General features: G+C 44.4%; 1 protein-coding gene across 3 annotated transcripts in view; it reads right to left on the bottom strand.

The window, feature by feature from the left end:
* Positions 1 to 8,870: 8,870 nt before the first annotated feature.
* TLR8 (toll like receptor 8) overlaps positions 8,871 to 24,911 on the bottom strand; it is a 37,937-nt gene continuing 21,896 nt past the window's right edge. Inside the window, exons 3-4 of one of the 3 annotated variants that reach the window (XM_030305203.1) lie at positions 24,777 to 24,854; positions 8,871 to 12,046 (exon numbers count right to left, since the gene is read on the bottom strand). In XM_030305203.1, coding sequence (XP_030161063.1) covers positions 8,921 to 12,040 — 3,120 coding nt within the window. In that variant the 5' untranslated portion in view covers positions 12,041 to 12,046; positions 24,777 to 24,854 and the 3' untranslated portion in view covers positions 8,871 to 8,920. Of the gene's footprint in view, positions 12,047 to 12,828; positions 12,871 to 24,624; positions 24,855 to 24,911 lie in introns of those variants that run through there. The other 2 variants (XM_030305204.1, XM_030305205.1) reach the window with 2 other exon arrangements.

The following is a 24,911-nucleotide window of genomic DNA, read 5'->3' as shown; positions in this document are numbered from 1 at the left end:
AAGGAATGTAACAAGAGATGAAGAAGGGCATTATATCATAATTAAGGGGTCTATCCACCAAGAAGACCTAACAATTGTAAACATTTATGTGCCAAATGTGGAAACACCCAAATATATAAATCAATTAATCACAAACATAAAGAAACTCATTGATAATAATACCATAATAGTAGGGGACTTCAACACCCTACTTACAGTAATGGACAGATTATCTAATCAGAAAATCAGCAAGGAAACAATGGCTTTGAATGACACACTGGACCAGACGGACTTAACAGATATATTCAGAACATTTCATCCTAAAGCAGCAGAATATACATTCTTCTCCAGTACACATGGAACATTCTCCAGAATAGACCACATACTGGGACACAAATCAGCCCTCAACAAATACAAAAAGATCGAGATCACACCGTGTATATTTTTAGACCACAATGCTATGAAACTTGAAATCAACCACAAGAAAAAATTTGGAAAGGTAACAAATACTTGGAGACTAAAGAACATCCTACTAAAGAATGAATGGGCTAACCAAGAAGTTAAAGAGGAAATTAAAAAGTGTATGGAAGCCAATGAAAATGATAACAACCACAGCCCAAAACCTCTGGGACACAGCAAAGGCAGTCATAAGAGGGAAGTATATAGCAACCCAGGCCTTCCTAAAGAAGGAAGAAAGATCTCAGATACACAACCTAACCTTACACCTTAAGAAGCTGGGAAAAGAACAGCAATAAAACCCCAAACCAGCAGAAGACAGGAAATAATAAAAATTAGAGCAGAAATTAATGCTATCGAAACAACAACAACAACAAAAAACCCCAGAAAAGATCAATGAAACCAGAAGCTTGTTGTTTGTTTGAAAGAATTAACAAAATTGATAAACCACTAGCCAGTTTGATAAAAAAGAAAAAGCAAAGGACCCAAATAAATAAAATCAAGAATGAAAGAGGAGAGATCACAACCAACACAGCAGAAATAAAAACAATAATAAGAGAATATTATGAGCAATTATACACCAATAAAATGGGCAATCTGGAAGAAATGGAAAAATTCCTAGAACATATAAACTACCAAAACTGAAACGGGAATAAATAGAAAATTTGAACAGACCCATAACCAGTAAAGAAATATAATTAGTAATCAAAAATCTCCCAAAAAACGAGTCCAGGGCCAGATGGCTTTCCAGGGGAATTCTACCAAACATTTAAGGAAGAGTTAACACCTATTCTCTTGAAGCTGTTCCCAAAAAATAAAAATAGAAGGGGAACTTCTAAACTCTTTATATGAAGCCAGTATTACCTTGATTCCAAAACCAAAGACCCCACTAAAAAGGAGAACTATAGACCAATTTCCCTGATGAACATGGATGCAAAATCCTCAACAAGATACTAGCCAATGGTATCCAACAATACATGAAAAGAATTATTCTCCACGACCAAGTGGGATTTACACCTGGGATGCAGGGCTGGTTCGATGTCCGCAGAGCAATCAATGTGATACATCACATTGATAAAAGAAAGGACAAGAGCCACATGATCCTTTCAATAGATGCAGAGAAAGCATTTGGCAAAACACAGCATCCTTTCTTGATAAAAAAAAAAACCCTCAAGAAAGTAGCAATAGAAGGATCATACCTCAAGATCATAAAAGCCATTATGAAAGACCCACTGCTAATATCATCCTCAATGGGGAAAAAACGAGAGCTTTCCCCCTAAGGTCAGGAACATGACAGGGATGTCCACTCTCGCCACTGTTATTCAACATAGTATTGGAAGTCTTAGCCTCAGCAATCAGACAACACAAAGGAATAAAAGGCATCCAAATCGACCAGGAGGAGGTCAAACTTTCATTGTTTGCAGATGACATGATACTCTATATGGAAAACCCAAAAGATTCCACCAACAAACTACTAGAACTGATCCATGAATTCAGCAAAGTCGCAGGATATAAAATCAATGCACAGAAATTGGTTGCATTCCTATACACCAACAATGAAGCAACAGAAAGAGAAATTAAGGAATCGATCCCATTTACAATTGCACCAAAACCCATAAAATACCTAGGAATAAATCTAACCAGAGAGGTAAAAAAATCTATACACTGAAAACTATAGAAAGCTTATGAAAGAAATTGAAGAAGACACACACACACACAAAAGGAAAAATATTCCATGCTCCTGGATAGGAAGAACAAATATTGTTAAAATGTCAATACTACCCAAAACAATCTACATATTCAATGCAATCCCTATCAAAATAACACCAGCATTCTTCACAGATCTAGAACAATCCTAAAATTTGTTTGGAGCCAGAAAAGACCCTCAATAGCCAAAACAATCTTGAAAAAGAAAACCAAAGCAGGAGGCATCACAATCCCAGACTTCAAGCTGTATTCCAAAGCTGTAATCATCAAGACAGTATGGTACTGGCACAAAAATAGACACTCAGATCAATGGAACAGAATATAGAACCCAGAAACGGACCCACAAATATATGTCCAACTAATCTTTGACGAAGCAAGAAAGAATATCCAATGAAATAAAGACAGTTCTCTTCAGCAAGTGGTGCTGGGAAAACTGGACAGCAACATGCAGAAAAATGAACCTGGACCACTTTCTTACCCCATACACAAAAATAAACTCAAAATGGATGAAAGACCTAAATGTAAAACAGGAAGCCATCAAAATCCTTGAGGAGAAAGCAGGCAAAAACCTCTTTGACCTTGGCCACAGCAACTTCTTACTCAACACGTCTCCAGAGGCAAGGGAAACAAAAGCAAAAATGAACTATTGGGACCTCATCAAAATAAAAAGCTTCCGCACAGTGAAGGAAACAATCAGAAAAACTAAAAGGCAGCCAACAGAATGGGAGAAGATATTTGCAAACAACATATCAGATAAAGGGGTAGTATCCAAAATCTATAAAGAATTTATCAAACTCAGCACCCCCCAAAAAAAATAATCCAGTGAAGAAATGGGAAGAAGACAGAACAGACACTTCTCCAAAGAAGACATCCAGATGGCCAACTGACACATGAAAAAATGCTCAACATCACTCATCATCCAGGAAATAAAAATCAAAACCACAATGAGATACCACCTCACACCTGTCAGAATGGGTAACAACAACTTAGGCAACAACAGATGTTGATGAGGATGTGGAGAAAGCGGATCTCTTTTGAACTGCTGGTGGGAATGCAAACTGGTGCAGCCACTCTGGAAAACAGGAGGTTCCTCAAAAAATTAAAAATAGAACGACCCTACGACCCAGCAGTTGCACTAAGTATTTATCCAAGGGATACAGGTGTGCTGTTTCGAAGGGACACATGCACCCCAATGTTTATAGCAGCGCTATCAACAATAGCCAAAGTATGAAAAGACCCCAAATGTCCATCGATGGACAAACAGATAAAGAAGTTGTGGTATATATATACAATGGAGTATTACTCGGCAATCAAAAAGAATGAAATCTTGCCACTTGCAACTACGTGGATGGAACCAGGGGTATTATGCTAAGCGAAATTAGTCAGAGAAAGACAAATACGACTCATATGAGGACTTTAAGACACAGAACAGATGAACATAAGGGAAGGGAAGCAAAAATAATATAAAAACAGGAGGGGGACAAAACACAAGAGACAAATACGGAGAACAAACTGAGGGTTACTGGAGGGGTTATGGGAGGGGGAATGGGCTGAATGGGTAAGGGGCATTAAGGAATCTACTCCTGAATCATTGTTGCACTAGGTGCTAACTACCTTGGATGTAAATTTAAAAAATAAAAGAAGTTGGGGCACCCGGGTGGCTCAGTCGGTTAAGCGTCTGACTTCAGCTCAGGTCATGATCTCACGGCTCATGAGTTCGAGCCCCGTCAGGCTCTGTGCTGATAGCTCGGAGCCTGGAGCCTGCTTCAGATTCTGTCTCTGTCTCTCTCTCCCCCTCCCCTGCTTGCACTCTGTCTCTCTCTCTCTCTCTCAAAAATATAAATAAACAGTAAACAAATTTAAAAAAAAAAATAAAAGAAGAAAAAAAACCCAACTCTTGGTGGGGATTCCACCTGAACAACCACTTTGCAGAACTGGGCTGTATCTATAAGCAAACATTAAAATGCATAAGCCCTTGGTAATTCCACTTCTAGACTAGTAGTCTCCCAACCATCTGTGAGAGAAGACCATGTTTTTAAAATGCCCAAATGTATCGATCTCTAAACATGTATCTCTTACTTATATTAAACTGATAAAACTCTCAATTTCTCTATCTCATCAAAACCAAGCAACATCTAGATCAGAGATCAGTACCAGTCTGCAGACTACTGTTTTAGTGCCACTGTTCTAAAAGAACTTATTTCATAAATACACCTCCATATAAGCATATTGACACAAGGGTTATAGACTCATTTATAATATCCAATGATTGGAAACAACCTACATGTTCAGCAGTAAAGTACTGGGAAAATACCTAACGGTATATTCACACATGGCAGTACTATTCAGCCATCAGAAAGAAAGATGGGACTCTGAGAAATATTAAGTGAAAAGGGTGAAACATAGAGCGGCATTGTACAACCTGCCCCTTCATCGTAAAAGAGCAGTTATGGGCTTAGATGTACAAACTGAAAATTAGAAGTCGTGGCCAAGAGTGCTTGCTAGCTGTCTACCAAATTTCTTCTCCCTTTCTCCCACAGTTGTAGACTTTCTGCCAGGCATATTGCCCAGCATACCGTGCAGTTATGAGGGGCCGGATAGGTCCTCCCTCTTAGAAGGCGAGGAGAAGGTGGGTGCCACTGTTGAGTCTCCGCCTTAAGATGCTGGTCTGAGTATTCTTCCTTCTTATTCCCCCCCTTGCCTCAGTTGGAACCCAACTGCAATGGCGCCCCAGTCTGGACCATGATGCTGATGCCAATTCCCTACAGGACAGCCTAGCAACACAAGAAAAGGAAGACGGGATCTTGGATGGCCATGTTGAGAGAGCTGCCTCGCCAAACTAAACTATTATCATTGAAAGGGCCACGTTTATAACAGCATCAGTCCACTCTTGTGGCCTAGTCACCTCCTGAAGGCCCCACTAGCTGACACCATCATCACCTTGGGGGTTAGATTTCAACATATGGATTTTGGGAGGACACAAACATTCAGGCCATAGCATATAGAATAGAGAAGTAAACTTCCATATTGTTGGGTCTTTTGGTTGAACTTTTACACTGACAATACAAAAGAATACACAAGAGGGACGCCTGGGTGGCTCAGTCGGTTGGGCAGCCGACTTCGGCTCAGGTCACGATCTCGCGGTCCGTGAGTTCGAGCCCCGCATCGGGCTCTGTGCTGACAGCTCGGAGCCTGGAGCCTGTTTCAGATTCTGTGTCTCCCTTTCTCTCTGACCCTCCCCCGCTCATGCTCTGTCTCTCTCTGTCTCAAAAATAAACGTTAAAAAAAATTAAAAAAAAAAAGAATACACAAGAATCTTTACGAGTGATGGTCTCTAGGAGGTAAAGTTGTATTGAGAGAGAGATTTAGGGGCATCTGGCTGATTCAATTGGTGGAGCATGCGACTCTTACTCTCGGGGTTGTGAGTTCGAGCCCACATTGGGTGTAGAGTTTACTTAAAAATTTTTAAGAAGAACTAAAAATTGAAAAAGAGAGGGATAAATTTCATTGTACATCCTTTTGTAAAATTTGAATTTTAAAAAACCTATATGTAGGTATTTGCATATATTCATTGTAAAATAATAACAGAACAATGTTTACCTTCTCTTTAAGAAATTATAGCTCCAGAGGTGCCTGGGTGACTCAGTCGGTTGAGCATCTGACTTCAGCTCAGGTCATGATCTCGTGGTTCACGAGTGCAAGCCCCACATCAGGCTCTGTGCTGACAGCTCAGAGCCTGGAGCCTTCTTGGGATTCTGTGTCTCCCTCTCTCTCAGCCCCTCCCGAGCTCGTGCTCTGTCTCTCTCTCTCTCTCTCAAAAATAAATAAAAACATTTTAAAAAGAAAAGAAATTACAGCTCCAATTTTCCCATACCAGTAGCTTAAATGAGAAAAGGTGAGTTTCAGAAACACGTTTTTATTAAGCACTAATTACACTATCATTTCTTTATGAAGATATTTGCTAAGAGGGGAAAACCGTGGCCTTCATAAGCTTTTGATTCTCAACAGAACACTACCAAAGTGTGTGAGCCTAACATAGATCTGTAATTGCTACTAAAAAAAACCCTACATTTTTATTTTACCAAAACAATCAGACAACAAACAAACGTGGCATTAACAGGAATGAGCTGTAACTGCCCCATACCTTCTTTTTAGAGTATACCTTCCTACAATTATCCTGCTTGTAGATACTTGTCCCCATGCCTCAACAAGCTCAAGCAAAAACATCTTCCTATAAACATCAAGGTCACAGAACAGGGTCCGAAGTGACAAAGATGAAGTTGTCCTTGGCCACCTTGTGCTGATTTCTACTTTGTCCTTATTAAACAACACTGTAACATACCATTTTGTTCAGTTCCTTAGAAACTCATAATTAAAGATAAATCATCCTGCAAGATTAACTAAGAGACTACTTAAGAAAGGATGGATGGTGCATTGGGGATTTTTCTTCTTTTCCTTAAAAAAAAATTTTTTTAATGTTTATTTATTCTTGAGAGTAAGAGAGAAACAGTGTGAGCAGAGGAGGGGCAGAGAGAGAGGGAGACACAGAATCTGATGTAGGTTCCAGGCGCTGAGCTGTCAGCACAGAGCCCGATGCGGGGCTCAAACTCATGAACCGTGAGATCATGACCTGAGCCAAAGTTGGACACTTCACTGACTAAGTCACCCAGGTGCCCCTTTCTTCTTTTCCTTCTGAAGGGGCTTTATTTATTTTTTTATGCTTGGAAAATTTCTAAAAATTTTTTTAACGTTTATTTTATTTTTGAGACAGACACAGAGTGCGAGAGGGGGAGGACAGAGACAGAGGGAGACACAGAATCCCAAGTAGGCTCTCGGCTCCAAGCTGTCAGCACAGAGCCCAACGCAGGGCCCGAACTCATGAACCGTGAGATCAGGACCTGAGCTGAAGTCGGCCGCTCAACTGACTGAGCCACCCAGGTGCCCCTATGTTTGGATAATTTCTAATTATTGTCAGGTAAATTTCATAAGGTACTTCTTCAAGATTCATACCTGTAGTGGAAGGAGGATGCTATGGACTGAAGCAGAGGAAGCACAGGGCTAGTAGGAGGGGTAGAGTGTCAACATTGTTTCATTTGGGAGAATTGAATAAAGGGCATGAATAGGTAGGCATTTCCGACTTTGTCCTCTGAGTAGGAAGTAAAGGTAGAATTAATTTTTCTATTAGTAATTACTTTAATGCATAAACTTCATCAAAACCGTTTCCCCTTTGATTTTTTAAGATGTTTATTTATCTATTTTGAGAGACAGAGAGAGAGAGAGAGAGAGAGAATGAGCACGAGTGGGGGGAAGGGCAGAGAGAGAATTCCAAGCAGGCTCTGCACTATGAGTGTAGAGGCCAACACTGGCCTCAGTCTCACCAACCTTGAGATCATGGCCTGAGCAGAAACCAAGAGTCGGACGCTTAAACCAGCAACCCCCGCCCCCGTCATTTTTACCAAAGATTTTTTTCAAAGTATTCTCAAAAACCTAGTGTAGATGGCAATTTCTTTTACATTACAGGTCCATTCCCCTAGCGTATATTTATCATATGTGCATCATGTGAAATGAAGCATTTTTAATCATTTGTTTCCAGATTTGTAGCAATGGCAATTGACAGATATTCCAAATGTTTCTAATTGGGCTGCAGAATTTTTGAAAAAATGGTGAAGAAATAAAAAACACTTAAAAATATCCATCTTGGGGCGCCTGGGTGGCGCAGTCGGTTAAGCGTCCGACTTCAGCCAGGTCACGATCTCGCGGTCCGTGAGTTCGAGCCCCGCGTCAGGCTCTGGGCTGATGGCTCAGAGCCTGGAGCCTGTTTCCGATTCTGTGTCTCCCTCTCTCTCTGCCCCTCCCCCGTTCATGCTCTGTCTCTCTCTGTCCCAAAAATAAATAAACGTTGAAAAAAAAAATTTTAAAAAAAAATATCCATCTTAGCCTTTAAATGCCATCTAAACTTTAGAGGTCAAGTTTCATAGCCAACATTTATATAAGTAATTGTAAAAGAGACTAATGCAGCCACAGCACAATATAACCATGTAGCCATGGATATAGGGTAAATCTAAATAGCAACCTAACATCAGAACCATGAGTTATAGTTACAAAAGTTCTTAGATATTTGAAAAGAAGGTATAGCAGTCAACTGTTAAGATGGCCCACGATAATTTCTGCCTCCTGGTATTCACAATCTATGACCAAGATGGCAGACCAACGAAGGCCATGACAACAGTCCATTTTGGACACAGACTAGTTTCTCTGAACTGAGGTGATCACTCGCATGGAGCAGGCAGGACCTGTGACTTACTTCTAACTAATAGAATATGGCCCAAATGATGGGCTGTCACTTCTGTGATTGGAGTACTAAACATGGCGACTTCCATCTTGTGAGCAACCTCTGTCTTTTGCTGGCTTTGATGAAGCTGCCGTGTGGGAGAGGTCCACGTGGCCAGAGACGGAGCACAGCCTTTGACTGACAGCACAGGAGGAACTGAATCCTGAAAACAACCACGTAGGCTTGAGCTTGGAAGTGGATCCTAACCCCGGGAGAGGCCTGCTCCCTCACTGACACCTTGCTGACAGCCTTTGAGAGATGCTGAGCAGGGGACCCAGCCAAGCCTCGCCTGGACTCCTGACCAAAGAGACGGTAAGATCACAAATCGTGTTATTTTAAGCCACTGGGTTTTGGGATAATTAATTTGTTACACAGCAATAAATACCTAAGACAGAGGGTAATTGCTTTCCATTTTTATTATGTTGGTGAACCATGACTTAACATCAGTTAGTATTGTTTGATGGAATCAACATACAGATTGTTATACCGTGAATCATTTTCAGTTAAGACCACGTTCTTCAGACTTTGCCAAAACAAGCCTTCCGCCTTGGGGTTGTCAGGCCATTGAAGGATGGAGCTCTTGCAGATCCTTTGGCGCAGCTTCAGATACTGAGAATTCTGTAGCACTGGCTCCAGCAGAATAAATATAATCACATCCATATTCTCATCCATTAGCCTCTGCAAGGCCAAGTAGAATGCCGTTTTAAAGTTCCAGTTTTTGGCATATTTTTTGGTTAAGACAAATATTGTTTTCTTGCTTTGGTTTACGCTCTGGATGAGGTTATCGATGATGGCTAAGCCCGGGTCCCAGTCCCTCTCCTCTAAACAGAGGAGCACATTTTTTTCTTCGCTCTCTTCTAGGTGGAAGCGTAGCTCATTTATCACCCAGTCGGTAACAGAGGCGTCTTTGGTGTCATAAGAAACGTAGGCATCATAGAAAGTTTGGGATGTGGAAAGAGACCTGTAGCCTTTTACCTTAGCTAAACACACATGATAGATAAACCAAACATCCCAGTAAAACCAATGGTGACCCAGGGCAGCCAACATAACCGTGATGGTGATAAAGAACGTGAAGAAACACAATATCGCCGCAATGGTGTCTGAAACACAAGTTGTTAGCTCTAGACTCACGATGCTCTTCCCTCTCTGATCCCCCGGGCTAGAGCAAATGACGTCTGCCAATCTAGGAATGGTGACGTCCAGATTTTCATCCATCCATCTTCGAAAATCTCCAATGTCACAGGTACAGTCAAAAGGGTTCCTACCTAGTTCCAAAATGGTTAGGTTGGTGGCGGTCTTAGTTTGAAGTGTGGATTTGTTGATCATCTTCAGCAGGTTGGAACTTAAATCGAGGTGTATCAGACTGCTGGCTTCAGAAAGAAAGTTGGAGGGCAGGTGGGAAATCCTGTTTCGACGCAGTAGCAGCGTGCGAAGAGAAGGCGTGAATTTAGAGAGGCTGTTGGTCAAAGAGGACAGCCTGTTTCCACTTAAGTCGAGCAACTGGAGATGAGGAAACAGCTGGAGCAGTGTCCAGTTAAAGGAATTTAATACATTATCTCTTATGTATAGTTTGGTGAGGCTCTGGGGCAAGTTAAGGAAAGCTTCATTCGGGATGTGCCTAAGGTTATTTGAGGACAAATCAAGCCATGTCAGATTCCCGAGATTTGTAAAAATTTTCCAGTACTTGTCACCTTCGGCGTTCCACAAAATGTCAAGGCGGTTTCCACTGAAAACTAACTCTTTCAGGGACATGCTTCTCAGGTCTTGCTCCGTTAAAGTATAAATGCTGTTGTGGCTCAAGTTTAAAACTTTTAGTTGTGTTAAATTTTGAATAAATCCTAAGCGGTGCGTTACCCCTGCTATTCGGAAATAGTGTGCGTTGTAGCTGAGATCTAGAACTTCTAACTCCGGCAGGTCACTGAGAGCATTATCATCATCAAAGTCCAGTCTATTGTTTGTCAAATCCAAATATTTGATGTGAGGTACAGCTGAAAATTCAGTCCCGTGTAACACTTGGCCATTGCCATTAGAAGACAGATTTAAGCAGGCAATGTCATGAAAAGCTTTGAATTGCTCTCGTCCAATAAAGAAAATACTGTTCAGGCTTAAATCTAAGGCTTTGCCATAAACTGTACACTGTGGCTTTATTAAAGGGTTGGTGTTATGATAAAAATTTGAATGTGGGTCAAACTCAGTATCTGCTGAGCGTAGCCTACGGATATGACTTTGAAAAGAGGAACCACTCATATCGTTTTGCTTGATATCATTTACCAAGGGTGATATTCTGTTTTCTGACAAGTAAATGATGCTCAGGTTGGAGAAATTTTGGAAAAGGGTAAAATTAATTTGCTTAATAAAGTTAATGCCCAAGTTGATAGTCTTTAAGTTTGAGAGATTCATGAGGGGCTGGAAATCTTCTGCTCTAAGTTCCTGGAAGACGTAACCTCTCAAGTGCAATGTCTGGAGCAACTTCAGATGAGAGAAGTTTTGAGAAATGTTAATATATCTTGGATATTTCGCCTTTACATAGTTGTAAGATAGGTCAAGAATTTCTAAGGAGGGCAGTTTCGTTAAAAATTCCCCAGAGGCTATTTCATCAACTAAATAGTTGAATTCCAGATGTAGCACCTTCAGATTATGCATACTTTGAAACCACATTGCAGGAATCTTCTGGAGGGAAGTGCTAGAGAGGTTTAGGTAGCGAAGTTCCGTCAGGGTTTGGAAAGCAAGAGGATGGATCTGAATTGAAGAGCCTCCTTCACAAGGTGTACAGGGAAATGGCGCGTTGAAACACCTTGGACAGTTCCCGCTTAAGTCTAGCACTGTTAAGTTTGTCAATCCCTTGAAGTCTTCCTGACTGATGACTTTAATCTTGGCATTGCTAAGGTAAAGTTCTGTTAGGGAATTCGGCAGTTTAGGTGGCACATGGACAAGTTTATTAAAAGACAGTGACAGCACCTTCAAATTTGTAAGACTTTCAAACGTCCCATCTTCTATGTCGAAAGTTTTGTTATTACAATTATTGCCAAAATAGCAGTTCCAGCTCAAATAGAGTCTTTCCAGATTCGTAAGTCCAGAAGTATTCTTTTTAGCTACCCAAATTATGTTGTTTTGAATTAGACTAAGTTCCCTCAAAGACCCCGGCAAACCAGCAGGTATTTGGTCTAACTGGTTGTCTTCAAGCAGTAGCTGGTTTAGATTTTGTAGGTTGAGGAATGCCCCATCTGTAATATTCATGCCACTTCTGTTTATATCAGGGTTTTCATTCAGGTGCTGTTGATTGGCATTGTGGTTTAGATTTATGCTAGTAAGATTTTGCAGCCCTTGAAATGATTCGTTTGTTATGTGTGTGATGAAATTATAAGACAGGTCTAGTGCTGTCACATATTTGCTCACTGTTTGGGGAACTTCTCGCAGTCGACGGTCATCGCACTGTGCAATAATAGAGCCATTTTGTCTTTTCTCGTCGCAAGGATAGCTTCTAGAATAATTTGCTTCAGTGAAGAACTCATGGGAATCAGAGATCAGCAGGAAAAGGCAGGTCAGAAGCAAAGACTGAAGGGTCATGTTTTCCTAGGGAAAATCAAAAGTGGAGGCACAATGTTAGAGAAGCAGTAGTTACCAGGCATTTTATGATGAAATTAACAGTGTTTCATCACACTGTGCATGTGTTTTCAAGTGTGAGTTTCCTTAACAACTAAGCAAATTGCATGAAGTCAGGTTCAGAATATTTTTTTTTAAATTGTTTCTTCTTTTGATGTTTATTCACTTTTTGAGAGAGAGAGAGAGAGACAGAGCATGAGCAGGGGAGGGATGGAGAGAAGAAGGAGACACAGAATCCAAAACAGGCTCCAGGCTCGGAGCTGACACAGAGCCTGACGTGGGGCTCGAACCCACGAACCATGAGATCATGACCTAACCTAAGGTCAGTCACTTAACCAACTCAGCCACCCAGGAGCCCCCAAGTTCAGAACAATTTGAATGGCTCACTGCATTCAGCTTCATGGTGCTAAAAGAAGTTGGAGAAGAAGCTATCTGAGATGATGATGATGAGAAAGCCTGGGAACCTTTTGCGGAGGCATTCATCAAGATGCCCCATCAGCGTAAGACGTCTGATGCTGGCCCATAGCTATGGTTCATGCTAGAGCTGTAGCACAGCAAGTTATATATTCATAGCTTCAGCCTATTAGCATAACTCTTGAGGAAAGTTGGCCCATCCCAAGGAGATTTCAGATCCAGGTTTCATTATGGTATCACCTAAGATCTCCAAGCCAGAGTCACCTCTACCTTATCTCCACAGCCATCTCTCTACACAACCATATCTCTTACTGGCATTTCCTGCAATTTTTCCATACCTCTCTGGTGGCACGTATCAAGATCCCTTATGTTCCCGCATGACAAGAAAGTGGACACCTTCTGTTGATAAGCAGAACAAAGTGTCAGGTATTGTGCTAACCATAAACATTTTCTTATCCACATTAATGCTCGTCCCAACACAATGAGATAGGTCCTATATTATCCACGTTTTGTGGATGAAGAAACGAACTCAGAGACTTCTGTGGCTTTCAGAAGGACGACATGTCATAGAGCTGGATTCCAGTCATTCTGATTCCAACATCATGTTTTAACCAGTAGCCATCATGCTACGCAATCTCATTCTGAAGTCTTCGTGCCAGAACAGTACCTCACATGCAGACAGCACTCAAAAAACAAAATGTTGTGGACTGGCTACTAGAACTCATATGCTCCTTATCATATGAACATTGGCATTAATGGCTATTCGTGGGCTAACGTTGTAAACTTCGGTAGGGAAGACATCCTCTGGAACACTTAGTAGACTGCCTCACTTTCTGCGACTCTCTCTTACTAGAGGGCTGGGTATCTTGCTTTTGGTAATTATACAATGCAATAAACAGATTCATGTGATTGGTCTGATGAGGGCTGTGATCAAAAGAACCCTCAAAATCTTATTTCACGGAGTATGGAGACCAACCTTCGCAAAATTACATTTTTCGTTAACGCCCAACTCATGCCCTTATTGTGAGTTAAGCCAGGTAAGAGCTCCCTTTTTGAATTCTTCTAAAATTTAGGGTTAATGAATAGTCACTGCCACACCCTTATTCTGCCATGAAAGATTTTTATGTGGATGGTGATTATTCAGAGGATCAATCATGGTTGCCAGTTTATAGCAGTCGGGGAAGAGCCAGCTCCTTATGAGATGAACAGTAGAGTGAAACAGGACTCCCAGGGCATTTGCAGTTACTTTTGGCTATTTTCCAAACACAGCACTATCTAGATGCTGCTGGCTAGTGTTCTACTTTTACCAGAAGAAATCCCTGCTTTATCTGGTTTCATCAGCAGGATTTCAAGATGGCCCCTCTCACCTTTGCCCCTCGTATTACTGCTGTAATTATGCTATGTCATGTGGCAAAAGGGAGATCATCTAGATGGGCCTAATTTAATTGCATGTGCCTTTAAAAAAATTCTTTTTTAATGTTTTTATTTCCTTTTGAGACAGAGAGAGACAGAGCATGATCAGGGGAGGGGCAGAGAGAGAGGGGGAGACACAGAATCCGAAGCAGACTCCAGGCTCTGAGCTGTTAGCACAGAGCCCCACATGGGGCTCAAACCCACAGACTGTGAGATCATGACCTGAGCTGAAGTCGGACACTCAACCAACTGAGCCACCCAGGCACCCCTCGCATGTGCCTTTTAAAAGCGTAGTTTTCTCTGGCTAGCAGCAGAAAGGAGAATCAGAGAGAGTAGAAGCTGGAGAATATTTGACGCACTATTGCTGACTTAAAAGCAGAGGGGGCCACCGACGAGGAATGCAGGCAGGCTTTAGAAGATGAGAGTGGTTCTCTGCTGACAGTTGGCAAGGAAAGGCCCTCTCCCCCATCCTACAGCCACAGAGAACTAAAACAGACTGACAACCAGAATGAACTTAGAAATGGATCCTTATTTAGAGCCTGGAGATCAGAATCCAGCCACATCTTAACCTACAGAAATTTGAGCTAATAAATGGGTATTGTTGGAAGCCTCTAATAATATTAATTTGACATGTTAAATTTGAGTTTGTGATCTCCCAGTGACGTCCAGGAGGCAGTTACATACATGCCCCTTTGGCTCAGAGGAGAGTTCTCATCGAAGGATGAACTTGGGAGTTGTGGCAAGTATAGCCACGTATGAACTTGTACAAGTACGCATGTATGAATCAGATCATCCAGGGAAGTGAACGCCATAAAGGATATTCTACACTTCAGTTTCTATCAACAATTTTTTCATCTTTTCTTTTAGTAGTTTTATGATTTCATTTTCTCACATGGAGATATCTTATCCTACTGGGATTGTTTTACCATACAACGTGAGGGGCAGACCCACATTATTTTTTTTCTACACGGAGATCTGGTTGCCCCAACATCATTTTTGTATTTACTTATTTATTTACTTTCATTGAATATAGTTGACACACAATGTCACATTAGTTTCAGGCATACAGCATAGTGATTCCACAATTCTATACGGTATGTGCTCGCCACAAGGTAGCCACCATCTGTCACCATGCAGCGCTATGACGCTACCAGTGACTATTCCCCACGTTGTACCTTTCCTTCTCATCAGTTATTAACTGGAAGCCTGTAGCTCCCACTTCCCTTTGCTCCTTTTGTTCATGCCCCAACCTCCACCCTCTCCTCTGGCAACTACTACTTTGTTCTCTGCATTTATGGGTCTGTTTCTTTTATTTGTTGGTTTGTTTTGTTTCTTAGATTCCACATATACGTGAAATTTGTCTTTGACTTATTTCATTTAGCATAATACCCGCTAGGTCCATCCATGTTGTCGCAAATGGCAAGAGGTCATTCTTTTTTTTTTTTTTGCTGTGGGTGTACACGACATCATCTTCTTTATTCACTCATCTATCAATGGACACTTGGGTTGCTTCCACATCTCGGCTATTATAAATAATGCTGTAATGCACATAGAGGTGTATTTTTTTTTTTAAATTAGTGTTTTCATTTTCTTTGGGTTGAGACCCAGTAGTGAAATTCCTGGATCATATAGCATTTCTATTTTTCATTTTCCGAGAAACCTCATTACTATTTTTCACATCGGTTGCACCAATTTACATCCCCACCAACAGTGCATGAGGGTTCCCTGTTTTCCGCATCCCCATCAACGTGTTTTTTTCGTGTGTGTGTGTGTGTGTGTGTGTGTGTTTTATTTTAGCCACTTTGACAGATGTGAGGTGATATCTCATGGCGGCTTTGATTTGCATCGCCCTGATGAGTGATGTCGGCCATCCAGATGTCTTCTTTGGGAAAATGTCTATTCAGGTCCTCTGCCCATTTTTAATCAAATTATTTATTTATTTTTTTTGGTGTTGAGTTGCGTAAGTCCTTTATATATTTTGGATATCATCCCTTTATTGAACATACCCTTTTGCAAATACCTTCTCCCGTTCAGTTGGTTGCTTTTTTGTTTCATTGAGGTGCAACATCGTGTGTTGAATACTGCTGTTCTCACCAACTTGATATGTTCCTTTTATCATATATTAACTTTCCTGCGTATTTGGATCTATTTCTAGACTCTCTGCTTCATCCATCTGGTCATCACTGATGTGCTAGAACCACATGTTTTTAAGAATGACAGTTTGAGGGGATGTTAGTAGCCGATAGGGCAAGTCCTACTCACTATTCTCCTTTTGTGAATGGATCACTTCGTTTTACCTTTGAATAGGTCCTTGCTGGTATCCATTAGCACTACTGATTTCTATAACTTAATTTTATGCCAGATCACTATACTAAGTTCTCTGATTATTTCGAATAGTTGTTTCCCCATGTGACTTTCTTGGGTAAGCAATTAACCTATCTGCAAATAATGATTATATTCCTAACACCCTTTATGCAGTCGAATGTATTTTCATTGTCTAATTGCGCTATCTACTCCAGAACAACAAAAAAGAGAACAGAGGCCAAAAAAGGAAAAAAAAAACTGACCGATCCAACCACACGCAAATTAAGAGTTTCGCCTCACAGAAAACCTGGTAAACGATGCCAAAAGCGAAACAGTAAATTGGGAGGAAATATTTGCAGTTTATATCACAGATAAGGAAGTAAGATATTTGATACGTAGACATTTCATGCATAAGTGAGAAGACAAATAACCCAAGAGAAAAATGGACGAAGATATATTCAAAGACAGCTCACAGAAAAAAGAAACACAAACAGCTCATAAGGATAGGAAGAGATATTCGACTTCACTCAAAAACGTACCCTGACATACCATTTTTTACCAATTCTACTGTGTAGATGAGGATGTGGAGAAACAGGTGCTCTCATATTTTGCTGGTAGGAATCTAAATTAGTGCCACCTCTAAGACAGAAAGAAATTTGTGATAGTTATCAAAAGTGTCAATCAATGTAAACTCAGCAATTCCTAGAAGCCGGTCCTAACGATAGACCCTCACGGCGGTAACTTAAGAGTGCGATAGATGGTGGGAGTTACTATGGAGGCCAATAAAAACAAGCAACGGGACGGTTATGCAGACTGTCCCTCCATTGGAATTTGTTGTTTCTCTCCTGATGCAACTGGGGCGATGGGTCTTGGGGACGAAGACCACACAAGCCACGTGCCACTCTGGTCCCATCACACCAAAGGCACATACGAGCAGCACCTGGCTGAGGCAGTGCCTGTCAGGTTTCTGCTGTCATTTTTCATGATAAATTCACAACAATTTCAAAATTAATGTTTACATGCGGCCCACGAGGAACAGAGGGTAGACTCTTCCCTTAGCACGATGGGAGGAGAGGTGGTTACTTGGGCAGGCCCGGCGGCCAGGGCTGACCCGTGCGGCCTCAAGTTAAGGCCTCCGCGTCTAATTCCAGGTGCTAGGGTCTCCCTCATACAAGGAACAAGTGAGCTGAAAAGCCTCTCGGAGGCACTGAAGATGAGGAGGTGAGCTTTTTGAAATGCATCCTTCTTTTCGGGGTGAAAAAGGCCTCCCAGAAAGCTGGGCCATAGAAGGGATCAGAATATTCGGGGGATTTGTGAGCGAGGAGCTTGAGGTTCCTAACCCCACCCTTCCAAGGGTCCTGAGGGAAGAACAGGGAGTTGATAGGTTCCACATAACCTCAATCGGAAGAGACGCACTTGGGGCGGGAGAGCAGGAAGTGGTGAGCAGCCAACCAGCCCGGGAGCTGAGGACAAATCCCCAACCGGCCAAGCCTCCCCATCCACGGGAGGGGCGAACGGACGGTGAAGGCCCATCATCTCCCCGGGGTGCTGGGCTGAGGCCCGTGGGCAGGCCACTGGGCAAGGGCGGACAGAGTGAACCTGAGCTCACTCGTCCAGCTGGAGCTGAGGAGGCCCTCGAGACCCGCCCCGCCTCCTCTTGGCCACACCCCTGTCTTGGGGTACCCAGAGTCGTGCTTCCGGAAGAACTTCAGAGGGAACCGGATCCCAGGTGGAGTGAGAAGGGCGCCAGGGAGAATTCGCCTCATTAAGGTGTTGCCAACGAGCAAAACACCATCCCGCCAACGAGCAGCAAACCATCCCGCCCAGCAGAAGAGAAACGGCAACTCTGCAGATACGATTGAGGGGAAAGGGGGTAATCGCGCAAGTAAGATAGAAAGTGCAACTATGCAAATAAAAGCGAACCTGAGGCAGAGAGAAGAAAGGACACTTACTTCTGCTGTCCACCCCACCCCCCTCCGGCCCGGTCCTCCCTCCCTGACACTGACTCAAAAGGTTGAATCCGGAGCCCCGGGTTCAAGACTCTGGGCACAAGTGAAGGCAGGGGCGAACCGCCAAGGAGAAAGGACAGCCCGCATCTAGAGCAGGGAGCCCCATCCCCTGCTTCCCCAGCCCTGCGGACTCGGACAGCACCCCGACAGGAGACGGGGGCGTCCCCCTGGGAAAATGGACAAGCACTGCAGCTGGGCTGTGGGTGCGAAATTAAAGGGGGCACCCCAAAACTTAGTCATCAAGACGAACGGGGGTTTCACAGCTTAAAATCCCGGGTGGGCTAAATAGTCAACACTTGACATAAGGGCAGAACGCAAGCCTGCATTCGCAAGGCGCCCTGTGCTCGCCTCACCCTGATCCCAGCCCTGGTGCCGATAAAACTTTATTGATAAAACAGGCAACTGGTCTGCAGGCTGGAGTCGGCCAGTTTGACTTTTTAAATAGAACCTTAAAATATTACGTGTCTTCATTACTGAGCTTTTCGATCTCCTCTCCTCCTTAAATTTTGCACCCAAACGTGTGTCTCACTCTACTCACCCTGGTCTCAGCCCTGCACCACAGAAAACATCTACGATCACATTGGCACGCTCTGACCAAAAGCGACTCGCAGGCGTTCATCTTGGGCTGAGACGCATCTGTTGGGAAGCCCCGTCCTTGAGCCTGGAGCTGCCAGTCAGCTATGTGGTGCCCCAGCCGTGAGTATGAAATAATAGCCGGTACCAATCACCTAAGGGAATCACCTACCATGAGAGCTATCGACACAAGGACAAAGGAAAAAAAAAAATCAGACACAGGGATTGATAGAATCGTGCCTTCTGGCACCCAAGTCAGTGGTTTATGGTTTCTCTCCTTTCCTTTTTTTTTTTTTTTTTTAAGTTTATTTACTTTTGAAGGAGAGAGACACAGAGCACGAGCAGGGGAGGGGCAGAGAGAGAGAGGGAGACGCAGGACCCCAAGCAGGCTCCAGCCTCCGAGCTGTCAGCACAGAGCCCGGTGGGGGCTCGAACCCACGAGCTTTGAGATCATGATCTGAGCCAAAATCAGACGCTCAACTGACGGAACCACCCAGGCGCCCCTGGTTTATTTTCTCAGTGCAGGTCCTCCCTTGCCCAGATCCTCAGTACCCCCCCCCCTCTGCGAGTCTGAAATCCTAAAAAAAAAAATCTGAGCATCGGAAGACTTCGTTTGTTTTTTTGTAACTTATTTGGTAGCAAAACCTGATCGGAACTGACCTAAGGCTCCTGTAATCTCTATCTATCTACTTAGCGGGACCATTCTTGTTTCAGGGCAGAAATAGCCATGCACGTGACCTGGGCCCGTCAGAAGGGTTTTGTAAGGTATCATCTATGCACCGTCTTGCTAAAATACACATTCTGAACTCTGACACCATGCTGGCCCACAGGTTTCAGATCAGGGATTGTGGATCCATACTTAAATCTCCTTCACTGGGGACACACTGGCAATTCCTGAAGTTTCCTTGGCATATCTGGTAAGTCGGAAAGCAGAGTGTGCTTGTCAATGGGGCCAAGTGACGATTTTCATGGGCCCAAAGCACTTTGGCCCTTGGGGGCCCCTTCCTCCAGCCAAAAAAAAATCATTAAAAAATGGTATTTTAGGGGCGCCTGGGTGGCGCAGTCGGTTAAGCGTCCGACTTCAGCCAGGTCACGATCTCGCGCTCAGTGAGTTCGAGCCCCGCGTCGGGCTCTGGGCTGATGGCTCAGAGCCTGGAGCCTGCTTCGGATTCTGTGTCTCCCTCTCTCTCTGCCCCTCCCTGTTCATGCTCTGTCTCTCTCTGTCCCGAAAATAAATAAACGTTGAAAAAAAAAATTAAAAAAAAAAAATGGTATTTTATGGGGCGCCTGGGTGGCGCAGTCGGTTAAGCGTCCGACTTCAGCCAGGTCACGATCTCGCGGTCCATGAGTTCGAGCCCCGCGTCAGGCTCTGGGCTGATGGCTCAGAGCCTGGAGCCTGCTTCCGATTCTGTGTCTCCCTCTCTCTCTGCCCCTCCCCCGTTCACGCTCTGTCTCTCTCTGTCCCAAAAATAAATAAACGTTGAAAAAAAAATGGTATTTTATGACCGCGTTGGTATAAAGACAAACATAAGCTAGGCTGGATTCTGTTATTTTCCCGATTTTAAAGAAAACAAAACCTTTCTTTAAAGTTTCACCGGGCCGAGGCCCCGTGCGTTCTGAAAAGACAAGACAAGGTCTCTAAAAAGAAGTCAGCCCTGGTTGTCTATGATGTTGTCCTGGGGCTCGGACCCAGGGCTGGGGGAGCTGGGGACACACCTGCCTGGGACTTCTCCCTCTGAGCCCCCCAGGAAGGAACCAATCGTGCCGGTAACACCTTGATTTTGGACTTGTGGCCTCCAGAACTGAGAGACGCCCTGCTGAAGGTGACTGGGTCTGCGCGATCTGGGTTGCTAACTGGGTGCTGCCTTGGAACACTTAGAACAAGCCAGGACCTGTTACAGAAAGCACGTGAATCACACACACACACACACACACACACACACACACACACACACACACGCCTGCTTCACTTCCCCTTCCCTGACAAATACAGCTACCGAGGAAGCCACTATTTCACAACCGCTTTCCTCTTTTCCGTGCATAATCAGTTCTTTGGTTGGGTCCACGGGCACACCACAGGCCAGTTCTCTCCTTCGCGCTCTGAAGGAACCGAATCCCACAACGAAAACAAAGCCATCTCAGTGCCCCCCTCAAACCTTCCTTCTCCGCTCGGACCCCAACGGACACCAAAAGCGCAGTTTTAGAAGACCAGTGCGGTGTGCGGGACGGCTCAGAAAAGTCTGCCTTGGCTGAGGAGAGGCAGGCAGAGGTGAGGGGCCACCCCCAGGGACCCAGCCCCCTGGGGTGAGGGCTGTAGGCAGGACAGCAAGAGAACGTGCTGGATGCAAAGGGAGTGTCCCCGCCGGGTGATGCTAAAATCAATCCCGCAGGCTATCCCACACAATTTCACAACCTAGGGCGAAAATAGTGTGCGAGGGTTGGGGAGGGGCGCTAAAGCTGCCGTCCTGGAATCAACAGCCTTTTATTTTTCCACAGCCCCTTCCTAGGCTGCAAAGGGCCATTTTGCAATGATGCCTCCCCCCCCACCCCGTCTCCCTCTTCAGAGGCTTCCTTTGCCTCAGACCATCTCCTGAGCTGTGCCCCTTTCTCAGGATGGGACCTGCTGATATCCCCTAGTGGTCAAGTGTCCAGAGAACCTATTGATTATAAAACATGATCAATCCCCCCCGTTGAATCGCTTAGCTGTGTAGGTACGATGTGGGATTCAACCAGAACTGAATTTGTGCCAAACGGGACAGATTTCTAATTTTTCGTGGGTTCTGATTCATCTGCAGGGGACTCTGTTGCCCACGGAGACATTATGCAAGTAAGTGAATAAAGAAATGGTTGGCAGATAGGGCTTGTCACTTTCGATGAAATTGACAAGCAATCAAAAGATGTTTTGTTTGATCCATCCCTGATCTGATGGGTTCACCAACAGCGTTGGAAGCCAAAAGAAGTCACAGCCACATGAGATGCACATATCAGTGAAGAGACGGGTCCTGATTTCCTGTGCATACAAATATGAAAAATCATACGCTATGTGAATCCCTGGAAATACAGTCGGGAGCGCCTGTGAAGTGCTTTGTCACGAAGCAACCACCGGGACCCGTGTGAGTCACACATTTTTGTATTTCGTCCTCATAAAACTCGGAGCGGCGGGTGCTGTCTGAAGCCTCCATTTTACAGATGGGGAGCCCGAGGCCCAGAGAGGCTAATTTACCCAAGATCACGCCAACGGTAGGTGGCAGAGCTGAAATTGAGCCTAGAGATCCCCGAGTAGTTAGCAAATCGGTAGGGCTGGCAGCAAGCAGCTGGTCGGCAAGGATCTGGTTTCAATTATCACCAGAGACCTCGGAGCCATACCTGGAACCTTCCGGATCCAAACGCCTGGGGCGGATCATCCGCCTTGCCTTTCTGCAAAGTGGCAGTGCCCCTGGGCTCTTCCAGCGTCTCTGTATCCAGAGAACAACTGGAACCCAGTGACGGTAGACGCGTGCACCCACCAGGAGCTACGCGTAACCGTCCGAGAAGTCAACACAGCCTGTACTTGCTAAGGTCGATCCACAACCAACAGGCTGTACGTTCCGATTTACTTTGCGTTTATTGCCCCGAATAGGCATAAACTAGAGATCAGAGTTTAAAACCTAACAAATTCCTCAGCTCCGCTGAGTAACTCAGCTGAACTCCAGACATTCCGTGGGAATGAAGGCCCCCTCAACGGACTCTGGAGGTGACCCTAAGACACTCACAAGTAATAGCCAACTGAGTTTCAAAGACCACCCGTGAGTAGCAACATCCTCCCCCTCGACACTCGCCTCGATCCCCCCTGAGCCTGGGTTTGCCACCTGCCTGCCTCCCCCTCACACACGCCGTGCAGATTTTAGGATTCGTACATGACAGGATGAGAGGGGGCCACCAGGGGAGAACGAGAGGCCTCCCCTGCCCTCCCCCTGAGCCACAGCCTCGGCTTTTCGGGTCAGGCGTACTTGGAGCTTTGTTTTTGCTTTCTGAAATCAAACCTAGGCACTGATGGATAACCTTCAGGTCTTCCTGGGGCCTCCTCGCCCTCTGAAAAAGGACTGTGCTCTTGAAGGAAAGGACCAAAGAGCCATCCAGTGCTGCCGCAAGGCCGTGGCTCTCCTCTTGGGCATCTGCTGAGATACCCTTCACCCACGGGAGGGAGGCAGGGCATTTGAACAAGCTTAGTCTGATTTTATTACTATTCTATTTTCACTCTCTTTGTTGTTGTTGTTGTTAATTTTTTGTATGTTTTTATTTATTTTTGAGAGAGAAAGCACGAGCTGGGGAGGGGCAGAGAGAGAGGGAGACAGGAACCGAAGCAGGCTCCGCGCTGACTGCAGAGAGCCCGACACGGGGCTCCAGCCCACGAGCAGCGAGATCGTGACCTGAGCTGAAGTCAGACGCCTAACCGACTGGGCCACCCAGGCGCCCCTATTTTCACTTTCTTATAATACAATTATATCGGTGGCGGCTCCCACGGCGGCTTACAAGTATCAGGTAGCGGTTGGATAACTTCGTTTGCATTTCCATATCGATCACTGGCTGTGTCGGCCACTGTAGTCATCTTATAAAGCACCATAAAATTTCGGTACAGACTTAATTTACTTTCAAGATCTAAAAGGGGCATTAAATACGGGGCACCTGGGTGGCTCAGTCAATTGCGCGTCCGACTCTTGATTTCGGATCAGGGCATGATCTCATGGTTCGTGAGTTCGAGCCCCCCGTCAGGCTCCGTGCTGACAGTACAGTCTGCTTGGGATTCTCTCTCTCTCCCTCTCTCCCTCTCTCCCTTCCTTTCTCTCTCTCTCTCTCTCTCTCTCTCTCTCTCTCTCTCTCTCTCTCTCTCCTCCCCTGCTCATGCTCGTGCTCTCTCTCTCAAAATAAATAAATAAATAAATAAGCTTAAAATGGGCATTACATGGATTGAAAAATTAACTTCACACGGCCATAAAAAAGAATGAAAGCTTGCCGTTTGTAATGGCACGTATGGATCGAGAGGGCATGATGCTAAGTGAAATAAGTCAGAGAGAAACAAATATATGATTTCACGCGTATGAAGTTTAAGAGAGCAAACATATGAGCAAAGGCGGGGTGGGGGGGAGAGAAACAGAGAGATAAGCCAAGAAACGGGGCGCCTGGGTGGCTCAGTGGGCTAAGCATCGGGCTTCGGCTCAGGTCATGATCTCGCCGTTCGTGGGTTCGAGCCCCGCGTAGGGCTCTGCCGTGACAGCTCAGAGCCCGGAGCCTGCTTCGGATTCTGTGTCTCCCTCTCTCTCTCTCTGCCCCTGCCCAGCTTGTTCTCTCTCTCTCAAAAATAAATAAATAAACTTTAAAAAAGAAGAAAACACATCACTTCTTCAAACTGTAAAGTCTGATTTTCAATCTGACAGTTCTCAACAATAACAAAAACTGAGCACCTGCTAGATCTAAACGCTGTAGAATACAGTAGAACACAATCGTAGAAGTGGTAATGTGTTTGCCTCAACATACTGAACAAGCAAAGTAGCAAGCGATTTTGAACACTAAGCTTCTAGGAGTATATTAATTCCAGGCTTTGCCTAGGCCCTACGAAGTGACTCATGCATGTGAGATCACACAGCTTGCCCTTCTCTGCGGAGGTAGCAAAGGAAAAACACTTCTCCACCCACTTGACTTCCAACCCTTCAGTTCTAGAAGAGGACATCGTTTCTGGCAGGACCAGAGAGTGATCGTCAACTCCGAACTTGGAACATGCTTGTTGTCCTGTGCAAATTAATAAGACCCCTGCATTTGATTTTCGAAACTGACTGCCTATCAGGCCACATTGCCTACCTTTAGAATTGTTTCGATTCTTCACCTTTTTTATACCTCTCGGCCCCATTCATCACTTTTCTCGGTTCACACCATTCGCCACCGAACCACATTCCGGAGTCAGAAACCATGTATTCTGTTGGAAACACTTGCCAAGAGTGGAAGTGGCTTACCGCTGTTCTGTCGTCGTCTTAATTTCTCATTCCGTCACCTGCAGCACGGCGGACGGTACCCTGTGTGCAGTCGGCACACTCTGGGGAAAGAAACTGACCAACTTCCTGAACTTGGCTGCTTTACCATCAGCGGAA

Source organism: Lynx canadensis, chromosome X (genome assembly GCF_007474595.2).
Source record: "Lynx canadensis isolate LIC74 chromosome X, mLynCan4.pri.v2, whole genome shotgun sequence".
Lineage (NCBI taxonomy): Eukaryota > Metazoa > Chordata > Mammalia > Carnivora > Felidae > Lynx > Lynx canadensis.
Note: the sequence above shows the minus strand (reverse complement) of the source record. Positions and strands in the feature narration are given on the sequence as shown.